The sequence below is a fragment of the Sorex araneus genome, chromosome X, assembly GCF_027595985.1.
Source record: "Sorex araneus isolate mSorAra2 chromosome X, mSorAra2.pri, whole genome shotgun sequence".
Classification (NCBI taxonomy): Eukaryota; Metazoa; Chordata; class Mammalia; order Eulipotyphla; family Soricidae; genus Sorex; species Sorex araneus.
The window spans coordinates 39,558,269-39,583,409 of NC_073313.1; the positions used below are offsets into that span (position 1 = coordinate 39,558,269).

At 41.6% G+C, this 25,141-nt stretch overlaps 2 protein-coding genes across 6 annotated transcripts in view; both read right to left on the reverse strand.

Moving 5' to 3' along the window:
- SRPX (sushi repeat containing protein X-linked) overlaps positions 1-25,141 on the reverse strand; it is a 141,920-nt gene that overhangs the window by 49,575 nt on the left and 67,204 nt on the right. Inside the window, exons 2-4 of one of the 2 annotated variants that reach the window (XM_055121679.1) lie at positions 10,179-10,386; positions 9,208-9,267; positions 1,480-1,671 (exon numbers count right to left, since the gene is read on the reverse strand). In XM_055121679.1, the coding sequence (XP_054977654.1) occupies positions 1,480-1,671; positions 9,208-9,267; positions 10,179-10,281 (355 nt within the window). In that variant the 5' untranslated portion in view covers positions 10,282-10,386. The remainder of the gene's footprint in view (positions 1-1,479; positions 1,672-9,207; positions 9,268-10,178; positions 10,387-25,141) is intronic. The other variant, XM_004612919.2, reaches the window with a different exon arrangement.
- RPGR (retinitis pigmentosa GTPase regulator) overlaps positions 1,593-25,141 on the reverse strand; it is a 156,982-nt gene continuing 133,433 nt past the window's right edge. The window contains exons 19-20 of one of the 4 annotated variants that reach the window (XR_008627306.1): positions 9,208-9,267; positions 1,607-1,671 (exon numbers count right to left, since the gene is read on the reverse strand). The gene's annotated coding sequence lies outside the window, so the exon portion shown is untranslated. Of the gene's footprint in view, positions 1,672-9,207; positions 9,268-10,309; positions 10,387-25,141 lie in introns of those variants that run through there. The other 3 variants (XR_008627305.1, XR_008627307.1, XR_008627303.1) reach the window with 3 other exon arrangements.

Genomic DNA, 25,141 nt, shown 5'->3' on the forward strand with positions numbered 1-25,141 from the left:
AGCAGGGCAAAGCATGATGAAGCACAGAGACTGGGGGATGGGTACAGAGAACTGGTCCATGGGCGCTGAGGAAGAGGTGGGTGAAGCACAGTGCCCACTGGAGTTTCCCCCGTGGAAAGCCAGGTTCCGGCCCTGAGCTTCCGGCCCACCAACAATGAAGCAAGAGTAACAGCACCCATATGGAAAGAGTTGCTGCAAACTCTGGAAGCAGATGAAATACTTGGCACAAGAAAGGTGTTTAGCAAATGGTGGCTGTTTTGAATAACAATGGCATTTAAAACCCTAGCACTTGCAGTTTCCCAAAAGACACAGGACATTTTGTGGGGCTAGCAGGCGGCCCCCCAAAGACTACTTTCAGTCCTCCCCTCTCTTCCCCCTCCTTTTCCTGGAATAAGCATCACTCTTCCCACTCCTTCCTGCCCTCAAAGCCATTTGCCTTTGGGAGAACACTTAGGATTCATTATCACGAATGAGTCCATGGCTTTAAGTCATTCTTTTTCTTGAAGGGAGGGGGTGTAGTTTAGACCACACTCAGATGGGCTCAAAGCTTACTCCCAACTCTATGCACAAGCATCACTCCTGGTGGCTCTCAGGAATTGAAGTGGAGTCTGCAGTGAACAAAGTGAGCATCTTAACTCCTGTTACTATAGCTCTGGTCCCTGAGTCAACTTTTGGCTCCTTTAAGTGACCCTTGGTGAGGATGGTAGATACGAGGTCCAGGGGGATTGCCCCATAGCTGGAAGACTGCTTCATGAGCAGAGGGGAGAAGGCTGAAGAAAGAATGGAATAGAGAAGTAATAGAGAAGAAATATTCCAGATGGAATAGAGAAGGGATCACTAAGAAAATTATGGCTGGAGCAACCAGTTGGGATGGGAGATGCATGCCGAAAGTAGATAATGGACCAAACATGATGACCTCTCAGTGTCTGTGTTGCAAGCCATAATGCCCAAAAGCAGAGAGAGAGAGAGTATGGGGAATATTGTCTGCCTTAGAGGCAGGGGAAGGGTGGGAAAGGGGGGTTATACCCGGGATATTGGTGGTGGGGAATGTGCACTGGTGGAGGGATGGGTGTTTGATCATTGTGAGATTGTAACCCAAACATGAAAGCTTGTAACAATCTCACAGTGATTCAATAAAATTTAAAAAATTTAAAAAGAGAGAGACCCTTGGTGGCAGAGGCTGCATGCTTCTTTGTTTCCAAATCTCCAACGCATTTGCAGAGGACGGACACAGTCTGTGTGCCGATCAATCCTCTGTTCTCTCTCTCTGCCTTTTCCGAACAATTGATCACACCTGTCTGAAATGTGGCTTCTCTCTACCACCATCTCTTCGCAACCCGTGAGACATTCTGCCCACCAGAGAATCTATGTTTCCTCAACGATCACAGAACATTCCTTAAAGAGCATGGAAGTCAGAACACAAGAGCCCTGGCTATCTATCATTCACCAGAGGACCCCATGTGGGGCTGGGCTACTCACGTTTGCAGATGACCTTGTCCGACCACCTTTTGTTTGGTTGGCAGATCAGCTGGGAAGAGCCCTGCAGCTCATAGCCCTTCCTGCAGCGAATGTCACACCGGGTTCCCAGGGCTGTTTTGTAGTATCCTCCTTGAGGGGCCCTGCAGTACACATCCCCATACTTCACCTTGATGGGCGAGCACCATGGAGTGTCTAGAGGTAGCAGAAACAAGTGAGGGGGTGGGGGAGGGGGGTGTCAGTTTCAATAACCGCATCTCCTCACTCTCATAGTGCCTAGCTTGCTGCCCTTTAGATTTTGAAACTCCAAAGAGTACCCCATGTCTCTTAAAGTGTCTCTGTGTGAGGAAGTTATGATCATGAGACTTGGTGTCAGGCATATCGTAATACGAATCTGGTACCTCTGTTGCTGTGTGGTGGTGAATAAGTTGCTTAACCTCTCCGTTAAGGCCTATACATTTAGCACTCTACCCCTCACACAGTAGATGTTCAATAAATGCTTGGTTTGGTATTTCTCTAAGTTAGATACCTGATTCTTCCCAACTCTTTTCCCTTCTCTTTGTTGTTGTTGTTGTTGTTGTTGTGACTGGAGGTACTACATGTTTGCTACTGTGCTCACACACTTGGGTTGTGGTGCTCCCCAGGAGATCACACTGTTTGGTTGCAAGGCTTGCACACGCTCTGCTGAGTTTGCTAGAAATCTCACACGTGATGTTCTAGGATCATATTTGACCTGAGGGGAGGTGCCAGAGATTGAACGCAGGGACTCAGCGTTTGCGAGGCAAGAGCTCTCTCACTGAGCCACAACCCAGAATGCTAGATAACCATTCTGGGAGGGGAAACATTGTTAGTAAATTTTTGTTGTTGTTTTGGGGCTATCCTTGGTGATACTCAGGGGTTACTCCTGGCTCTACACCCAGGAATCACTCCCGGCAGTGCTCAGGGACCGTATGGGATGCGGGGGCTCTAACCTGGGTCGGCTGCATGCACGGCAAGTATGTCACCCGCTGTACTATCTCTCCATTCCCATCAAATTGTTATTATGAGCCCTAACTTCAACCATCTATACATGGAAAGGGAAGACAGTCAGTAATGGGTAAACAAGGGTATTTTCCAAGACTGAATGCATATGAATATTCTTTGCAAAAATTCTTAATACTACCATGGGGGGCAAAAATACTATATTTTAGGTTTGGAGACTAAAATACTATATTTTAGTCTCCCGCAGGCAAAGCATGCACTCCAGTACTTTGAGCCCTGTCACCTGGCCCTAATAATCTTAATGTGAATGGAGCTATGGCTTTCTCATTGTTCTGGTGGGATACAATTTTGGCTTAAAGTCACAGAACAATTATTTCCCTGAAGGGAAGTAATCTCCTTTGGCAGATGTTCCCAGTTATGCCCCATTTCATAAGGAAGTGACACCCATCCTGAATGAGCAACTCTTAGCTAATTTTGATTTTAGGCTCACAGTTACCCAGGGAGGATGACACGAACACAGCAGTCTCTTTGTCTCTCTGTCTCTCTTCTCTCTGTGTCTGTCTGTCTGTCTGTCTCTGTCTGTCTGTCTGTGTCTGTCTCTATCTGTCTGTCTGTCTGTCTGTCTGTCTGTCTGTCTGTCTCTGTCTCTCTGTCTCTCTCTCTCTCTCTCCCTCTCTTTCAGATCCACAATATTATAAACTCTTTAGTGGGAAAGTTCCATGATTATCCAGCATATAAGGGATTTGGCCCAGTGAAAAACTCCCTCAAGTCACAAGGCCACAAACGGGAGCCACCTTGGCCCACAGCTGCCCACTCCTCTCAGCACGGCAGCACCTGAGCTAGCAGAAAGTGGGGTTCGTGTGCCATCCTGTGGCCAGGAAGGAGAACAGATCCTGTTTGATTTTCCTAGGAATTCTCTAGGCTTCTGTCGACTTGAAACCCACGATTGATCCAGGGCGACTGCATCTCCCACTCTTTCACTTGTATGTCTTCTTCTCTTTGGGCTAATGCTTTGGTCACCTGATGCTTTGCACAGGCTGAAGTTCTAAAGTCCGGACTCAGGCAGCATTCCAAAGACCCTCTAGGTAAAGGGCTTACCTGAGGGCTTGGCCTTAAGCGTATCAATTTCAGCCACTCGGAAATAGACTTATGCTTATACAAGACATACACTGGGGTTTTCACAGAGTGTATTTACTGTCATTCTAAGATGAGAAAGATTTGGGCCCAGAGGTAAGGTCCAAAACACGTACATGTCTCTATCATTTACTTCTATGTCTAAAACAATTCTTGAACTGATTTTTAAGTGTTTTAATTCTTTCTTTAGCTATGGCTCCATGTAAACCATGGAACTAGGGGACTCAAGATTACTGGTAAATGAGAGGCCTTAGGTATGTTTGCTGAGAACTTTCATATTTCTCATGTCATGAAGAGGTCTTAAGATATATTCTGGAGACACCAATGGCTGCCACCTCTAAAATAAAACAGATTCAGAACCTGACTTATGTGACCGCTAAAATTATATTATATATACATATATATTCCCTGCCTTTCTTTTATGTCATAGGAAAGACATCATAGGAAAGATCACTTACAAGGACAATCCAAAATGCACCTGGCCTTTATTTATTTTTTTTGGGGGGAGCAATAGCATGGTGGGTAGGGTGTTTGCCTTGCACGCGGCCAACCCGGGTGTGATTCCTCCGTCCCTCTCGGAGAGCCCAGCAAGCTTCCGAGAGTATCCTGCCCACATGGCAGAGCCTGGCAAGCTATCCGTGGCGTATTCGATATGCCAAAAATAGTAACAAGTCTCACAATGGAGATGTTACTGGTGCCCGTTCGAGCAAACGGATGAACAATGGGACGACAGTGATACAGACGGGGGCAGGGGAAAACATCAGGCAGTGCTCAGGGCTTATTCCTGGCTCTGTGCTCAGGGATCACTCTGAGGGTCATCGGGGATTGAACTAAGGTCAGCCACATGCAAGGCAAGCTCCCTACCCACAGTACAATCACTCTGGCTCCTGCACTTTTTTTTTTTTAATTAAAGAAGTGTTTTTTTTTCTTTCCTTGAAAAAGCATTTTTTACACTCTGTGAGGAGACTCCTAGAGCATAAACGTCCAATTTTTTCTGTTGCGCTAGCTCATTATCATCTTCCCCCTCCAAGCACACTGCCTCGATTCCTCTAAGTTTCCACAATTTCCCTGTTCCCCTTCTAAACACCAATGCTTCTGGCCATGCTCCATCTCTAGCCTTGTACTCTTGCCAGATGGGTCCCGTTTACTGCATCTTTTCCCACCATCTCATAGGCCAAATTGGCGCCCTTGACTGAGAACTGGGCTTCACTCCAGAGAGAACAAATGAAATCCCCTTTGGGGCTGGGGGACGGCGATGACCAGGAAGTGAATAGGATAATGCGAGGGAGATGAACAAATCGTGTGCCCATTCTAACTTTGACTAGCTTCTCCAACTGAGCCTGGTCAATTTCACTCCACTTCCCAGGAAACCGGATTTTTCATCTATATGACATAGCAGTGGATTACACTATTTTCCAACTTTCATCTAACTTAGAAGTGGTACAGTACAAGGGCTGGAGCGATAGCACAGCAGGTAGGGCGTTTGCCTCAGATGCGGCCAGCTGGGGTTCTATTCCCAGCATCCCATATGGTCCCCTGAGCACCGCCAGAGGTAATCCTGGCAGAGTACAGAGCCAGGAATGACCCCTGTGCATCACTGGGTGTGATCCAAAAAGCAAAAAAACAAAAAACAAAAACAAAAAGTAGTACAATACAAATTCTTATTCTGCTCCAAGCTCTGATGCATCTCACATCCATACCTACCTCCTTATTTCTTCTGGCGGATAACTTGGAAACTCAGAACAAGCTAAAGGCAATTTACTTTTACAATCTGGGTCCTCATTATGCTTTCACTTGTTGTTTCTTCAACTATTGAAAATATGCAAACCCTGTAACTTCTGGAATTTGGGCTTTTTTTTTAAGCTTGGATCACACCTGGCAGTGCTCAAGACCTGGCTCAGTGCTGAGGGCCACTCCTGACAGTGCTCAGGGGACCATATGTGATAGCAGAATTCAAAACCAGGATTGGCTGCCCCTGCATGATCTCTCCAGCCCTGTAGCTTCCGGGATTTAGTATGAGTTTAAGAGAGACAAAATTTTAGAGTCAACTAATATGAGATATATGCATACCTGAAATTTTTAGCACACGCTGTAACATTCTTCTTTACAAATATACCCAAGGCAAAGCAAGTATTCAAAGCTAACGAGGTACAGAGAGCTAGTACTGAGGGTAGGGCATTTTCCTTTCACACAGCCAACCCAGGTTCGATCCGATAGGTTTGGTTTGGGTGACCATGTGGGGTGTAGCTCTGACACTCCACATGGTCACCCAAACCAAACCTATCGGGAGTGATCTGTGAGTAAAGTGCCAGAAATAAACCCTTAGCACCACTGGTGTGGCCCCCAAACCAAACTAAACCAAAACAGAAAGCTAGCAAGTGCATACAGAGAACGATCTGGGTTGGAGAGATAGTACAGTGGTTAGGGCACATGCCTAGAATGCACCTGACCCAGGTTTCATCCAGGCTCTAAATGTGCCCAGCACTGCTGGGGTAACTTGGGTATTCCCAGCACCCTAAGGCCCAAGCAGCATTGCATTCTTGGACCCTTGCACTAAACTTCCTACCTGTTCAGCTGAGAATCACCAGTGGGGCCCCCAGACCTCCTGAGTACTGCTTTGGAGGCCCCACCCACAAAAAAATAACAAAAAAAAAAGAGAATCACCAGACTATACATATATCATATATCCACGCATTTCTTTTTTTTAAAACTATGGTAAATTGGGGGGGGGGTTAGAGGAGGGGGAGAGGCAGGGAGAGGGAGGGCTATGAAATGAGATAGACAAAAACTAGAAACGGTTTGTCTGTGGTTTCACAATTTTCTTGGATCATTGTCACTGTCACTGTCATCCCACTGCTCATCAATTTGCTCAAGTGGGCACCAGTAATGTCTCCATTGTGAGACTTGTTACTGTTTTTAGCATATCCAATACACCATGGGTAGCTTGCCAGGATCTGCCGTGCAAGCGAGATACTGTCGGTAGCTTGCCGGGCTCTCCGAGAGGGGCGGAGGAATCGAACCTGGGTCGGCCGAGTGCAAGGCAAATGCCTTACCCGCTGTGCTATGGCTCCAGCCCTATTTTCTTGGATATCCATGTACTTCAATACAACGTTCAATCAGCAGATTTTGCTCTACCTTCGTAGTCTTCAATCATCCTAGCAGTATTGGCAGCACAGTCAAATGCTGGGTTGTCAATGTGTGGGCAAAAAATCTTGTTTTCATGTAGTGATGTAGCTCTGTGGAAGAGTACAGACTTTGCATTGTGTAAGGTCCAGGGTGTGATCCTTGGTGCACACATAGAAGCATGTGCACACACACACACCACATTCAAATACCTTATTTATACTTACTTGCAAAAGGAATTTCTTTTGGACTACTTTCTAAGACAAGTCTTTGAAATATATTTTAACAGTTTCACAGCCCGTCAGTAATTAAAATATCTGTGAGTGACTTGAATTTGAAGTGCATGCAAAAACCATGAGTTAAGGTGAATTAGCAAAAATTTTAATCGATGTTTAGAGAAAGTATGTCTTTCTCGTGTGTCTTTAATTAAGACAGGGCTTACTTATGGAGAAACAGAAAACGTTTACCCAGGAAAACTTTCTCATCTTCCTGGGCTAATTTGGTAAGCATTCCCATTTATATAAAAGGAGTTCCTGGGATTATATAACATATTCTTCTGGCGTCACTAGCAGATGGATATTGAGTTAAGGCATCTGGATTTCAAACTTAAATGTAAAGTTTGTTAGCTGTATAACTCTAGGTAAGTCACCTATCCTGTCTAATCTGTGGTTTCTTCACTTGTAGATAAGTATTAACACCATCTCTAATTTTCCCCCTTCATTCAAATTGTGTATAGATCTGATGGCATTCCAAGTAAAACAGCGATTCCAAGATCATGCCTGCCACATACTGGCAACACAATGAATGTTGTTCAAATTTAATTTTCTTCTTTGTCTTACATTAATTTCACTCAAAGCCTCTTATTTAGTATATACTGTATACCAGAGACTGTGCATAAACCTGAGGATATGAAATTAAATTCTCAGTTATCCACGGTTGACCCCTCAAACTTTAAATGAAAATACTGATAATAGGGGCTAGAGAGATAGTACAAGAATTAAGGCACTTGCTTGCACACAGCTGATGCTGATTCAAATCCCTGACACTACCTTTGGTCCCGTAAACACTGCCAGGAACGATCCCTGGGCACAGAGCCAGAAAGTAAGCCTTGAGCAATTCCAGGTGTAGCCCACAATCTCCCAAAAAACTGATGACAGAAAATATTCAAAGTAGGGTCTAGGGCAGGAACATATTTTGGCAATATGGTCTATCTTTCATACTTTTAAGGCTGTGAGGTGAGGTGAGGATGAACACTAGGAAACTGACCTGAGGTCACCAGACAACTTTTGAGGTACACATGAGAACACAAGTGCATATGTGTGTTTTAGGAAAAAAATTCAACTAGGGACTCAAGGGGAAAATACTTTTAAAATCTTCAATTAAGAAGTGTTAGGAACCAGAATTCCTCCTTACTCCAAATGTCCCATTAGTAAGCTTGTGCTTTGCTTCAATGGTTAATTCCTGAGACAATGAACACAGGATCTATGGATAGGAATGACCATCAAAGGTCCTAAGCAAATGTGGGATATGGTGGTATAAAAACACCTGAACTTAGGCACCAGTCATTATATTAGAAAAAACTATTTACTTGTGTAGAAAACAAGTGCTGTCTCCAACCAAGAGTTACCAGTAACACCCAAATTCTACTATAACTTAGACATAGCACAAAAGAATATCCTCTTTCCAGAATGTGGACAACTTTATTGACCAAGATGTCCTAATGGAACTTTCAGAACCATTTTTTTCCAATTATTCCTCCACTGTTGAAGGAACCAGATTCCGAGAGAAATAATCTAAATGTACCTTTGTTTGCCCCTAGGTTCCCTAAGCTTCAGAGAAATGATGAACCAATAGAAATATTTGTGTACATACTTACCAGAGCCTGTATAGAAGGGTCTTGATTAGGATTTTTTATACCTGCTGTGGGGTAGATTGCTAGAAATGTGTAGAGATGAAATTCCTTTATCATTAAATTAAAGTTTCACTGGGCACCACACTTTACTCATCAGTTCAAGAGCCAAGCTGGACTCAGAAAGAGTTCAATAAAATAAAATGATGAAAATCAAGTTTTCCCATTCTCCATTCATCTCAGTACATTAGCAGCACTGGGTCCACATTTGACCTTGAGTGGTTTACTATGGATCATTCTGGCTGTAATGTACGAATCAGGCAGAACTCGGGGCTTGATTTTCACATTCATCAGTGAGTGCTTGGCTTTGCAGAAATTAGGACAGCAAAGAAACTTCTGAGAATAAAATGACCACCAGGGTGCTGAAGGACAGCACTTCAGAAATTTCTAGCTGCTTTTGGTTTTCTTTATAATGTTTTAGTGGGAGTGCATACATATTAAATTTCAAATATTTTTTTTTCTGGACAGGTAATTAGAAGTTAAATATGTTGTCTGGTCACTTTATTACAGTCTACTCTGCGGGGGTAAAGGAAAGTTGTCTTGGCATTAGCAGGCTCTCTTCGGCACATAAGCAAGGCATTCACCTTTATATCTAGTGTGTGAATACCCGACTTCATCGTCTTCTAGTGGTGAGTCTCCAGATCCTACAATAAAAAAGAACAGAATCTACAGCAAGAAAAGCCACATGACATGAATGCATATTTCAAAGCATTGCTTTGGCACAGTGCATGCAAGAGGGGCTATAAGAATGCAGAGCCGAGAGTGAAAGCTTATGTGGCCATCTAGGAAGGGATGGGGGACTTCTCAGAGTGAAACTGGCCAGGCAAAGATTGTTAGAGCCAATCCAATCAAAATGAGCCTAAGACTGTTTTTGGAACCATCGTATGCCAACTGAAATTCTGGACTGGGGATAGAGAAAAAGCCAATTTCACTTTGAGAAGAGGCCAATGTATATGAATTTCATGCCAGAGGAGATGCAGTAAAATGTGTGACTCAGACAGGGCCCACAGTTTCTCCAGCAGTCAAGGAAAACCCTGGGTGTTTATGGTACCTGAAAACTGGTTCTTTTTGTGAAAGGAATTTGGGTGATGGATAATGAGAAATATCAAAAGTCTATGACAAAAGAAATGCCATGCTATCTTTTGAATTTGTATAAAAAGAAGGCTGAAATCAAAGATTTAGATGATTAATCAGAACCTTTCACCAAGGCATGACCAAAGTAAAACTGGGCTAAATGAGTCTTGTTATCCTTGAAAACCGGCCTCAGAAAGATTGAATACAATTTTACAATTTAAACTCACTTGGAAATTGGAACGAAATCATTTTTTGAACATAAAATACTGAATTTCAGTGAGGTGGAGAATCCAATCTTTGAAGTTGGAGCAAATCCCAAACTTGAGAACTGTAATTTTAAATTTACAGGGTTTTCCCTCTAGACTTCCTAGTCTGATCACTGAACATTAAATTGGCACTATCTTGGTCACACATTTATTTACAGGGATCTGCAACTGTAACAGACAAGGATATTGTTATGAGGTTGCTCAAATCCTCATACCAGATAAGCAAATGAGTAATGGTCCCTGCTCCACTTGTTTTCTGGAAACAAGATGGTGAGTGTCGAAGTTGAAAGTGGGAAAGTGATGAAAACTAAACTGCATCCATTTGGAATGGACCAATCATCTATACCAGTTTTTCATTCTACTTCGCTTAAGATTTCTTCAGCTGCTCTCTGGAAACCCCAAAAGACTGCACTGTTTGTTTTTCTATATCAAAAAATGAACATGAACTAGTATTACTCTTCATGAAAGCAACCTAGCTACAGTAATCAAAACTCTAGGCTCAAAATCCATGATCTATTTATTCTACTTCTGAGAATCTATCCCAAGGATATAATATTAATATAGAAAAAATACATGTACAAATTTTCTTTGTAATGACACATGTAATAATAAAAGACTACAAACAGACAAAAAAGTTAATATTAAACCTAAAGCTATAGCATATTAATTGGATATAATATATCAATTAAAATATTTATAAAGGGGCTGGAGTGATAGTACAGTGGGTAGGGTGTTTGCCTTGCACATGGCCGACCTGGGTTCGATTCCCAGCATCCCATATGGTCCTCTGAGAACTGCCAGAAGTAATTCCTGATATAGCCCCGATATAGTACATTTCGAAGCATCAAGAGCTACGTCTTGCCTCACTCCCCTTTTCCCACAAAGCTGGCCTTCATATAATCTAAAAAAGCAGAGAAAGTCACTGGGCATATTACTTATGCCGAGCAATAAAAAAAAATGCCAGAGGTTGGGTTCTTTGGGAAGTGGCTTCTGAGCTTAATGCAGAGGATGTTTCTAGGGATCAACAGCTGTGAAAGAGATCATCAAGAAGAAGGTTTGCATAGACAGTCTATTTGAGTTGTGATGTCAGCTCAAAGAAAGCTTTTCACATTAGGCTGAAAAGTGTTGGGAATCCCTGCTTCTTAGTCATTGGAGACCGCACACCTTGAGAAGAATATGAATTTGGGCAAAGCAGCCTCAGGAACTAAGGCAATCCCTCAAGGAGCTGTAAATTGATGGCTGTTTAAGAACAGCACTGCCTCTGGCTGAGACAACCAATGGTTCTTTAAATAAAGATCTTGTTGGGACTCTATGATTATCATAACAGTCATTGAGAACTAACTTGTGGTAAGTACACTCAGGTGGGTGGTGAGGGGGTGGGGGGTTAATAGAGAAATGAAGGGCCTCACTTTGCCAGGACAGAAGCTTTCTAAGATTCATTCATCACAAATTGTCACTTGTAGAGAAAATTGAATATGTGACACTAAGAGAACAAACAAACCATTTTTTTCTACCTGTAAGCTATTATATAGTCACTAATCCTATGTGAATTAGGGAAATGTATATGAAACGCTGCTAAGCAGAAAAGGTAATACTGAAAGATATACATCTATATATATGTGCAGAAAAATGAAACTGAATACATACATAATATTAATGCTCATATATACATAAAATCTGAAATATGATAAAGTAGGATTACTAAGCAGTGTGCCAGATGTAAGGTCATATATATGCTGGATTAATTGGCTATGCATATAAAGAAAAAATGAGTACTACTTTAGTCATACAAAAAGTCTTTCCAGGCAGATGAAAGGTCTGTTTTCAAAAGCCCAATTTAAGAATAAAGCAAACTGTTCATGAGGTAGGGAAAACCTTCTATGTAAAATTTAGAAACATGACCCATAAAGGAAAAAATGCCACAATCAAAAAAAAAAGCTAAAATGTAAAACTTTTGTAGTATGAAAAACATAGCACTGCACTGGAGCACTGTCCTGTTGTCATCGATTCACTCGAGCAGGCACCAGTAACATCTCCATTGTGAGACTTGTTGTTACTGTTTTTGGCATATCGAATATGCCACTGGTAGCTTGCCAGGCTCTGCCGTGCGGGCAAGATTCTCTCGGTAGCTTGCCGGGCTCTCCAAGAAGGGCAGAGGAATAGAACCCCGGTTGACCGTGTGCAAGGCAAATGCCCTACCCACTGTGCTATTGCTCCAGTCCATGAAAAACATACAAACCTTAAAGACAAGACCCAGACTTGGAAAAAATATTTGAAATATACTAAATATAAAATGATTATCCAGTATAGACAAGGAAAATTGTTCAACAGAAAAAAAAAAGTCATAGATACTTTTTAGAAAAAAAAAAGCAAAATTTGAAGCAAATAACAGAAAGTGTTACTATGAAAGAATCTTTAACCTTACTAGTAATCAGAAACCATACGTCATAAGAGTCAGAAAGCAATTCTCACTCATTAGAGTGGAAAAAAAGCCAAATTGCTAAGGATGCTGTGGTACAGAAATTCTCGATTTCTTTTGGTGGAAATACAATTAATACAATTATGTTTTCATGAAACTTGACATTACCCTTCAAAGCAATTATTCAAGGCTGGAGGTACAGTACTGGGACAGGGCACATGCCTTGCATGATTCGATTCCCAATACCATATATGGCCCCTCAAGCTTTGCCAAAAGTTATCCCTGAGTGCAGAGCCAGGAGTAAGCCCTGAGCACCGCCAGGTGTGGCTCCCAAAACAAAACACAATAAATTTAAAAAGTAATCATTCAACTTCTGAAATCCCCTCTCTATGTTTTTTGAGTTTTCTTATTGAAAATATTATTATTCTAAATATTTCAACAGAAACATAGTGAACACCTGTTAAGGACTACTAACAGTGGCTTGCATTAGCTAACATTTGTGATTCATCCCATACTATTGCAAGTCTTCACATCCCAAAGTTTTGTTGCACTTCTAAAGGTTTGCCACACAAACAAATTCAGGGTCAACTCTCAGAACCTACCTAGGCTTCCATACCCTAGGTTGAGTTTTATCCACTTCCACATTTGCTTATACATACACAAATCCCACAATGAACTTTTTGGAACAGTTTGTGGTTTATAGGAAAGTTGAAATGAGAGTACAGAGAGTTGTCATATATCCCACACCCAATTTTCTTTGCTATTAACATCTCCACATTAATAAGGTACATTCAGGGTCAATATATCACCTTAGGGGAATGGTGTGTAGGTTGTTGAGAACAACCTATACATAACTTTTTTGTCTTTTGGGCTACACTCAGCAGTGCTCAGGCTTACTCCCGACTGTGTTCAGGGATCCTGAACTTGACCTTATTTGCTGCCTCCAGAAGTAGCAGGAATCAACTGCATGTGCTGTTAAACTCAAGATTCCAAGCTTGACCCAAGTGTCATTTGAAAGGTGGAGGATGATTTCTTCAGGCTGCACAAGTCATAAATACACTCACTGGGTAAGACCACAGAGGTAAGATAATTTCTTCAGGTTATGAAAGTCATAAATAGTTCCAAAGGAGTTACATGCTGGTGTGTGTGTGTCTGTGTGTGTGTGAGAGAGAGAGAATGAGAGAGAGAGTGATGTCTACAAATTCACATAATGACAGGTGTATGTAAAAGGATACGTGAAGCAACTGAAAGAGCTCTTATGGTCAAACTGGAATACCTGAGTAAAGCAGTAAATTTACTTTTAATTTGATCAATAAAATATTATACTATCACCCCCAAAATAAAATGAATGTCAATATAGACTGATGTGAAAAATATTGAATATGTAAATTTACATAGAAAAGCACACAAATATCCTGTGTAAAATTCCAAATAGGTAATATAGACACTGTCTTCAAGGAAGTGGAACATAACTCTCCACCATAGGAGCCTTTTAAGCAAGTACAAGTAGAAAAGAGGAAACAAAATAATTTTATAATGGGTAAATCTGATAAATGCTACTTTTAATGGTCAAAGTCAACAATTGTCATTTATGATAGAAGTACAGGATAACCCTTGATATGACATGGTGAAAACGGCAGTTTACCTTTGTGGTCTTACTCCCCAAAGTTTAATCATTAAAAAAAACTATTCAATACATTCCTACCAAAGGACACCCAGTAAAACATATGACCAGTACTCCTCAAAACTGTCAAGGTATGGGGCTGGAGGGATAGCACAGTGGGTAGAGTGTTTGCCTTGCACACGGCCAACTCGGGTTTGAATCCCAGCATCCTATATGGTCCCTTGAGCACCACCAGGGGTAATTCCTGAGTGCTGAGCCAGGATTATCCCCTGTGCATCGCCAGGTGTGACCCAAAAAGAATAAAAAATCCTGTCAAGGTCATCAAAAACAATGTAAGTCAGAGAAACTGTCACAGCCAAGACAAGCCTAAGGGGACATGATGACTAAATGTACTGTGGGATACTGGGACAAAAAAAGAGGGGACTGGAGAGATGGTACAGCAGGAAGGGCACTTGCTTTGCATGCAGCTGACCTGGGTTCAATGCCCCAGCACCCCATATGGTGACCTGAGATCTGCCAGGAGTAATACCTGAGCACAGAGCCAGGAGGAGGCCCTGAGAACTACTTGTTGTGATCCCCAATCTTAAAAATAAAAGAGAGACATGTGGCACAAACCAAAGAAATCTGAATAGATTATGGAGTTTAGTTAATAATAATTAAAAAATTGGTTCATTCATTGTGATGAATGTACCTTATTAATCTGGAGATGTTAATAGCAAAGAAAATTGGGTGTGGGATATAGGAGAATTCTCTGTACTATCATTTCAACTTTTCTACAAACCACAAACTATTCCAAAAAAATAAAACGTTATTTAAAAAAAAAACACTACCAAATTCCCAAGAGGTCAACATGAAAAAGTCTTAAAAGTCAAGGACCTGTCTATAGAACATCTGTTTCACTAAAAGTGAAAAACACTAAAATCACATACAGAGGCAGAGAGAAAGTAAAGGGGTTGAATTATGTGTGTTGCTCACAGCTGATCCTGATTTTATCTCTGTCACAACATATGGTCCCCTAAGTACCACCAGGAATGGTCCCTGAAAACAGAGACAAGAGTTAGCCTTGGCACTGCTGAGTATAGCCCAAAAGACAAAAAAAGTTATATATACGTTGTTCTCAACAACCTACACAACTATACCCCTAAGGTGACAGTCACTTTCATTACTTAGAGCTGGTAAGCAAGACATCTTTTAAAAATACCAAGAGTGGTTTGAAAACGTGAAACTCTCAATTTTAATTTTCATCTATTTCAACATTAATTTCACTCAAAATATAAAACGTTCAAGAGCCCATAAAGTCAATGAAAATAATAGGAAAGTAGCTGGAGCAAACACCAATAACAGTATAAATCTCAAAGTATTTAAATGGATTATACCAGTCTTTAGGAGCTGTATCTTCCCACACATGAGAGCTTGTATTGAATTTAAAGATGTGAATCATTTGCACGTAACTGGGGAAGAAAGGGTAACCTTAGGTAATCCTAGAACTGTGTGTCTCATGTCAAAGAGGGCCTGCAGAATTCACCTTTTCTAGGATGAAACAGGTGACTAATAATTCATGATTTTCAATTCTCAGCCAGTCTTTGAATGTCCAGCAAGGCACCCCTGACTTAACAATCTGAACCTCCGATGAGTACTTAGTATCACGGTTCACAAACACATATCATTGATGATTTGCTGTTGACATCTGTAATTTCTCGTTGTCTATGACAAATTTCCTAGCAGAGGTGTGTTCTAAAGTCTTTCTAAGATTAAGATCTTTTTTTTTTGCTTTTTGGGTCACACCTGGCGATGCACAGGGGTTACTCCTGGCTCTGCACTCAGGAATTACCCCTGGCCGTGCTCAGGGGACCATATGGGATGCTGGGATTTGAACCCGGGTCGGCCGCGTGCAAGGCAAATGCCCTACCCGCTGTGCTATCTCTCCAGCCCTTTTTCTCTTAGCCTTTTTCTGACAGTGTCTCCCTTCCAACCTTCCTTCCGATGCGCATCTTGTGTCCTACTGGTTGGCTCCCTAGTCTCATACGATGCTCCCCATTTATGTGATTTTCACCTTTGCTACCCTCAGAATATCCTGAGGACAGACAGAGGACCATATGGCTATCAGTTGAGAAATGCTGCTCTATAATTCTTTCTTTCATACATTTGTCTTATGCTGTAAGTTGGATTCCGTGGATGCACATTTTTGCAGCACTGGGACACTGATGACTGCCTACTCACCAGCCTTGTGGGGTCTGGATGATGTAATGTTAATAGGGTAGTAGATGGAGCAGCAGCAGTTCCCTAAGCTCTGAGTGACAGGAGTAGTATCTGGCATCTGAATTGATACTACAGGACCATTTCCCTTTAATCCAGACTTCCTGACTTTCATTGTTTCCGCCTTCCAATTTTGTGCGCATCTGACTTCCTGCATTACATTCCTCTTTTGCCTAAAATACTTAGAGAGGGTTCCGTTTCCTATATTAAATCTTGATAGTGAAGCAAAAGAGTGTACAGTTTAAACAGCTCTGGCTTTGTAACTGGCTTTTGAACACGGGGCACGCTGCCAACTGCTCAGTAATCTTTTGAAAATTGAAGAGGAAACTTATGTTGATATGACAAAGGAAAGAAAACCCTGCTAGAGTAACTTTTTTATTCTTCTTCCCAATTGGTCTATTACTTCAGTTAAGTGCAATGTAAGTGGACTCAGGGATGAGTCCGTGGTAAAGCAACTACCTTGCAGGTGTGAGGCTGTGTATTTGCTCCCTAGCACCATCTTATATGCCAATTGTGACCCTGGTGGCACTGGAGATCTTTGGCGCCCCCAAAAAGTGTATGATTTCCAGAACACCAAATCAAGTGCATGTGAGAACAACTAAATTGTACATCCCCTGGCAAGCACCACACCTAAATTATGCAAACTCTTAGCCAAAAGCACAAATCCTTGACAACCAACTGTTTGCGCACTACAACCAAGTGTGTATAATTCCTAGTTATCACAACAACACTAAAAGAAAGAGAAGGAGGAAGTGAAAAAAATTAGGTCCAGAGAGATAGTACAGGGGTTTATGTGCTTTCCTGCACACAGCTGCCACTGGTTCATTCACTGGCACTGCATATGGTAACCTGAGGACTACCAGAAGTGATCTCAGAGCACAGAACCAGTAGTAAACCCCGAAAACTGCTTGGCATGACCCCTCACCTGCCTCCCCACCCTCACCGCCAAAGAAAAAGCAAGTTGAGTTCTGATCAACTGAATGTGAGAGGAGAAAAACCTCATTGACATGTGAGAGGAGAAAAACCTCATTGCATCCTGTGTCATATATTATTGTGTTGGGGAATTTCGATGCATTATTCCATCTAGCCTCTATACCACCATTGAAAGTTAATAATATTATATTTGCAAATAGGAAAAACAAGCATCAAATATCTCTAACAACTTGGCAAGGTCATGTAGCTAGTAAGTGGTAAATCATGGATTTAAACCCAGTTTGTCTGGCCCCCTAGTGTCTCAGGTGCTCTATACTAAACTGTCCTACCTTTAGTGGGCTCTGGGATCACTAGGACAGCAAATAATGGCCTCTTCAGGAGTGCCATAAATAGGTCAAGGAACAATGGATCCTGCAAAACCAAGATGGAGGAATCCACGTGTAGTAGAAGCTGACAGCTCCTGACCAACAGCCCAATAGCCTTCCTCCCATTCCTTCTTGTTAAAAGACCCCAGGTGGTTTCTGTAGTCCCACCCCAGGAGATGAATCATAATGACTGTGTAAAACATTTTTTTCTCTTTCTCCATGATTAGGAACTGAGGAAAAGACTCTTTGATGCTCTTTTCTTGCTTCTTCTGGTGGAAACAGTTGAACTATAAGGATGAATTCCTGAAATTACAACAGTTGTTTAGCAACAATGTCCCATCTCTAAAGACTGTTCAACAGAGAATGGGAGCAAATGGATTAAAAAGAATCAGCCTGGGACAGAGCTATAGTACAGCAGGTAGGAGCTATAGTACAGCAGAAAGCTTGACTCCTTTCATGCAGTCAAGCCATGTTCAATTCCCTATATGGCTCCCCAGAGCCCATCAGGAGTGATCCCTGAGCACAGAATAGGAGTAAGTCCTGAGCATTGCCAGGTGTGATCCAAAAACAAAAACAAAAAAAATAAAAAGAATCTACCTGCTTGGCGCTATGTTGATCTTTTGCCTTCATATACCTTCATACTTGTTAGATCAGCGTCCATTTCCTTTTAATTTAAGCCACTGTTAGCACCATTATTTGTTATTTGCAATTGAATGCATACAAACTAATACATGAGTGGAACATATACTGCCTGCTGTTGACAGGGGGGAAAAAAGAAAAAAGTAAACAAATGGATCTTAGTCACCCCTCCTCCCAAATTTCCAGTTTGTATCTAAGCTAAAATAAAACACCACCTTTCACTTTTAAAATGACCAGGTTAGGAGCTGACTGGAGAGATAATACAGTAGGTAAGGTGCCTGCCTTGCACGCAGCCAACCTGAGTTTCATCCCTAGTATCCCATATGGGTCCTCGAACACAGAAGTAATTCCTAAGTACAGAGCCAGGAGTAACCCCTGAGCACCATTGGATGTGGATGACCACCCCCCCCCGAAAGAAAAACCAAAAAAATGACCATTTTACAAAATGGACATTCTGAATAATGCATAAGATCAAAATGTTCCGCAGATTGTAACTTACTAAAGCAGTAAAACAGACTTGTATGGAGTAGGGAGCGATTTTCCACAGAAAGGAAAGAAGGAAAGAGAAGGGAGGAAGAGGAAGGTGTCCTAACACTCTTCTTTTTCTGTTTTTTTTTAAACTTTTTAATCGAATCACTGTGACATAGATCCTTACAAAGCTGTTTATGATGGGGTTTCAGTCATACAGTATTCAAACACCCATCCCTCCACCAGTGAACATTTCCCAGCACCAATGTCCCCAGGTTCCCTCCCACCCCCCAACCCCCCCACCCTCACCCCATGCCTGCCTCTATGGCAGGTACTTTTCTTTTCTCCTTCCCTCCTTCCCTCCCTCCCTCCGTCTCTCTCTCTCTCTCTCTCTCTCTCTCTCTCTCTCTCTCTCTCTCTTCTTTTGGGCATTGTGGTTCACAACATTGATATTGAAAGGTTGAAAGGTCTTAACACTCTTATTTACTAAAGCCTAAAGGCTATCCCTTTAAAATTCTGGTTAACTGCAGTTTTATTATCACACAACCACTAATCAGTCCTCATATGGTTCCAGTCACCACTCTTTGGAAAGGAGGCTTCAATGTTTCTTCGACACAAATACAAACTCTACATTGGCTCTGAAATTAGGAAGGCAGATCTATGTAGGATTCTGTCTCTTAGTCATAACTACAGCCAATTCCATTTATAATTCTGCTCTCCTTGCAAAAACTGATTCTAATTCAACATATTTTTAGAAAAAGGCCCATTCCTCTTTTTTAAAGCTCAAAGAAGAGTCTTCCTGACCTCCAGAATCCCACCCTTTCAATTTGAATGTACAGTTGGGTAATATCTCTAAGACACTAAAATCAATCTTAATAAATATGTAAGATTGGGCCAGAGTGATAGTACAGTGGGTAGGGCCTTGCACATTTGCCTTGCATATGGATGACCTGGGTCTGATCCCCAGCACCACATATGCTCCCCTGAGCCCAGCAAGGGTGATCCCTAAGTGCAGAGCCAGGTGTTCCCTCCTTTTCCAAAAAGAAATATCTAAGAAACTGTGGAAATTGTACAGGGGTTAAGGCACGCAACCAACCCTCGTTCAATCCCTGACACTGCATATGCCCAACCACAGCTACCAAACACTGCTACGAATGATCCCTAGTCACAGAGCCAGGGATAAACACTGAATACTGCCAGGTGTGGCCCCTAATCCAACAAAAGAAAAAGCTAGGGCTGGAGAAATAGCTCAATGAGCTGGAGAGCATGCTTTGCATACAGGAAGCCCAGGTTGCACTGCGTGGTCCCCAGAAAACCACCAGAAGTGACCCCTGAGGACCAAGCTGGGAGAAGCCCCTGAGTAATGCCAGGTGTGGCCCAAAACTAAATAAAAAAAGACCATGTGAAACAGATATTTGAATGACTTCTGAACAAAGACAAGTCCAGAAAACTGACAAGAAAACATAGTCTAGATATGATGTCAATGATATAAATGTAAAATCCTTTGTTCAGTCAATGAAGCACCTCGGAGTACCCTCAACCATGCAAAAGGCTGGTAAGATTTAAGAGATGAAGGGTGTGTTTTGAACATCCTCCCAATAAAACAACATAGAAGTCGTAATAGACTTGTGGATATGGATTTTTTTTTGTGGGAGTGAATCTCAGAAGGTTCAAAGAAGATGCACTATATAGATGAATTATAGAGAAATATTACCAGCATTACTGTACAAAACAGAAAGAACAAGGAAAAGCCTCTGAATCCCAAGAATTCTGATGTTGGAAGGAGATTTATAGAGCTGTAAACAGGTATTACCTTTCATGAAAAAGAAAAGTATACTCAAAAGAGCAACTCAAGAGCCTAGTAAGGGGGCAGAGCAAAGAACCACAGAAAAGTCATTGTAGACTGGAAACTGAACAAGGAACTATCAAACATTAGCCAAATAGATTTCCAAATTTCTGTGCTAGAGGATCCCTTTTGCCTTCCATCTAAACCCATTTCTATAGCTGTTATACTATGCCTCTTCCATCACTGTAAGGTAGGTATATGAGTAGCAGAACTTCTCCCTTTAGTTTCACTGTTCTATAGATAGAGAAATATTGTATTTGATGAGTTGTAATTAAGAAAATGTGCCCGAGGAAACTCAAGCTCATTAAGAAAGGATGAGACTCTGGATTCAAAGTTGTTCTTCAAAGCCAAGACTTTTAGAGGCCTTGAAAGAGGATGAGTGTATTTTACACCCGAGAAAGACATAAATAATAGAATGAGAAAGGGTGGGCTTTGATATGCAGCCTCTAAGATCTCCCACAGTGATTCTGGTATTCTGAAATTCATTCCTTTGCATAACTCCACTTTGAGTATGGTGGTGCCAACTTTATGACTTTGCCTCTAATAAACAGAATATGTCTGAGGGCTATCATACCTCTTCTGAGGTTAGGTTATAAACACTGGTTTCCTTCATAGAAACACTCACTTGTTGCACCCACCCTAACAATCCAGCTGCCACATAATGAGGGAGAAGTCATTGTGGAGAAAGACCAAAGCCTGCCAATAATCATGTGAATTAGGTTGGAAATTATACACATACACACACACAACTGAGCCTTCATATGAAATCACAGACCAAGCCAACAACTTCTCAGCAACTTTATGAAAATCCATGACAAGCTAATCCATGATCATATCTGACCTATAAAAGTTCTGATATATTAGTATTTTTAAGGAGTGAAATAAATCACAAGGAGACAAATACAGGATAGTCTTGCTCATCTGTGGTAATAGAGAAAGATAATAAGGACAATATTGAAAGATGGCATACATTTGGCTTTCAAGAATAAAACTCAGATTACCAAGGAATGAGGTGGGAGGCGTGGGGTGCAGAAATGGGGAGGAAGAGGTAGATTAAAAGTATGATAGCAGAGTGGTAGAGGGTCTTGGGTACTTTGGTGATGGTGAATATATCACTGTAGCACTGTCATCCTGTTGTTCGTCGATTTGCTCGAACGGGCACCAGTAACGTCTCCATTGTGAGACTTGTTGCTACTGTTTTTGGCATATCAAATACACCACGGGGAGCTTGCCAGGCTCTGCCGTGCAGGCGAGATACTCTTGGTAGCTTACCGGGCTCTTCGAGAGGGATGGAGGAATCAAACCCAGGTTGGCTGCATGCAAGGCAAACGCCCTACCTGCTGTGCTATCGCTCCAGCCCAATGGTAAATATGTATATATTTATGTATAATATAAATATAAATATATTTATTTATATGTAAGTTGGCACCACCATACTCAAAGTATTATCATAGTTTGTCCTTTAAAGCAGAACACCTCCTGTGGTTATTTATATGACTCACAAACTAAAGATACAGAAAGTTATTTTATTACTATAAATTACTGCTATTGAGTCTCTGACATTTTTGTGGCTCTTTCAAACACATGCAAGTGTATATAAGTTTGGAAGGGGTCAACTAATTTTTTTACATAAAGTGAAGTAATGATGATCTCTTCAACAAATGTGGTTGGGAAAACTGGATGCCCCATCTCAAAATTGAAGCTGGATGCATATCTCACACCCTACACAAAAGTCAATTCAAAGTGGCTCAAAGACCTTGAGATAGACCAGAATCTATAAAAACACAATGAAGAAAACATAAGCAGAACATTCCAAGATTCGTACCTCAAAGGTATTTTAATGATACACTTCACTGGCAAAGGCAACAGAAACAAAAATAAATGAAACAAAAACATCAAACAAAAAGGTTCTGCACAGCTAAAGAAACACAGGCAAAAACTAAGATACCTAACTGAATGGGAAAAACTATTTGCTCTCAACACATTAGTAAAGGATTAATATCCAAGATATATATAGCACTACCAATGATCAACAACAAAAACCGACAAACCCTACCAAAAATAAGGAGACAAAATGAACAGACAATTCTCTGAAGAAGACAGATGGATGGCAAATAGACACACACAAAAATATTGATCATCACTTATTATCAGGGAAATAAAATCAGGAAGACTATGAGATATTATGGGATGCTAGTAAAATGACATGCATCAACAAAACTGTACACAAGCTATGCTGGTGCGGCTGTGGTGAAAACGGAGCTCTCATCCATGACTGGTGGGGATGTTGCTTGATTTAACCTCCTATGAAAAACAATACAGATGTTTCTCAGGAAAGTTAAAATCCTCCTCACTAGGGGAGTACCTTTTCCTTTCTCTTATACTTTCAATAAACTTTTCAACTTTCTAAAAAAATAAAATAAAAGTAAAATCAGAGCTACCACAGGACCCCGCAATTCCACTTCTGGGTATTTACCCCCAGGACACAAAAATATTAATTCAAAAGAACATATGCACATGATTATTCACTGCAACACTCAGCACAATAGTTGGGCTATGGAACCACTCTAGGTGACCAACAACAGATGAGTGGATAATGAAAGTATGTAATATATACACAACAGAAATCTATGCAGCTGTAAGTAATAATGAAATGCATTTCACTGCAAATTCGATGGAATTGGAGGATATCATGTTAAGTGAAGTGAGTTAGAAGAAGGTCAAATACTGGATGATCAATCTCGCTCATCTCTGTTACACAGAAGAATAACAGGAAAAGAGCATGCATGGTATTAAAGAGAGGATGCCCAGATACCCTTGAACTTTGTGCATAGAAGTGAGGACAGGGAAGAAAAGAAACCATGGTGGGGGGAATAATGGATGGGAAGTAGTAGGTGTTGGATTCAGACACCTTGAGTACATCAGTGGTGTAGACTAAAGAGACAACAATACTTTAAATATGAAATCCAAACCAAACAACCAAATTTTAACATGTCAAGGAGACAGGTTTGAGTGTGGGAGGGAAACTGGGACATTGGTGAAGGGAAGTTGACACTGGTGTTGGGATTGATGCTGCATGCCTGAATCATGAAATCATGCATTTTGCTGCAACTTGGATGGAACTGGAGAATATCATATTAAGAGAAGTGAGTTAGAAGAAGGACATATAATGGATGATCAATCTCATTTATCAGAGGTATCACTGTATCACTGTATCACTGTATCAATGTCATCCCGTTGTTCATCAATTTGCTCAAGCGGGCACCAGTAATGTCTTCATTTGTCCCTGTCACATGCTAGTGTAGCCCAATAGTGTCTGCTCACTCCAGGAACACGAAGAGCACATTGCTGTTACTGTTTTTGGCGTATCAAAAATGTCATGGGTAGATTGCCAGGCTCTGCTGTGCAGGGAAAAAAAAAAAGAGGAAAAATTGCGTCACTCTCTTCCGTAGCTTTGTTTTATAGCCTCTGGATCTTGGCTACTGATGAGATTACATGGCACCAGGGGGGATTTGTGGGTGTGGCTGCCAAGCTACTGGAAAACTAGGGATCTGGGTGGGGAGGCCCAGTCCCTACCCAAGCAGGCTTGGAGATCTCAGCCACAGGTCCTGCATACCTGGATTCCTCTGTCAGTTCCTTCATGGGTGAGGCTTGTCTGAGCATGTGGAGAGTGGCCTTGAGCATGGCTGTGGCTGGGTTCTGGAGGTTTTCAGCTGCCGGGGCTTAACCCACCCCCCCTCCAAGGGGGCCCCAGTGAAGACAGCCTGGCATGGGGGCAGGATATTCTGCATCACTCTCTTCTGGGGGCTTTGTTTTATAGTCTCTGGATCTTGGCCATTGATGAGATTTCATGTAATGTAATGTAATCTGAGGTAGCACTATAGCACTGTTGTCCCATTGTTCATCAATTTGCTTGAGTGGGTACCAGTAACGTCTTCATTGTGAGACTTGTTGTTACTGTTTTTGGCATATCGAATATGCCACAAGTAGCTTGCCAGGCTCTGCTGTGCAGGCGGGATACTCTCGGTAGCTTGCTGGGCTCTCCGAGAGGGACGAAGGAATTGAACCCCAGTCGGCCACTTGCAAGGCAAATGCCCTACCCGCTGTGCTATCACTCCAGCCCAATTTGAGGTATATAGAAGAATAATAGGAGAATAACACTGCATGCCTGAAACTCAACTAGGAATAACTATGTGAATCACGGTGCCTTAATATCTATTTTTTTTTAATTTGGGAGAGGTAAGGAAGTATGGTCAGAGGGAAGAGTGATAACCCTTCTCTCCTCCCTAGGATAATTTGCAAGTGCTTCCTTTACTGAAAGTCCAAATATAGGCAGAGGTGGGATATTGCAGATTTTGAAGAAACCCAGGGCTGAATCTCACATGCCCAACTGGCAGACAACATCCACTATGTTCCAGCTTGGCAAAGTTTCGAGACAGCAGAGAGATCTCCAGGATCTGTATATAAATGTGTGGGTTTGAAGGAGTAGAGCAAGGGAGACAATTTAGCTTTTCCAGAGCGTCAACTGCTTTTTCAAGACACAGATGCAAAACAATATATAGAGAGAGCCAGAAGTAATAAATAAGACTCTCTTCCTTTGAAGTTTTATAACTCTACACAAATGGCAT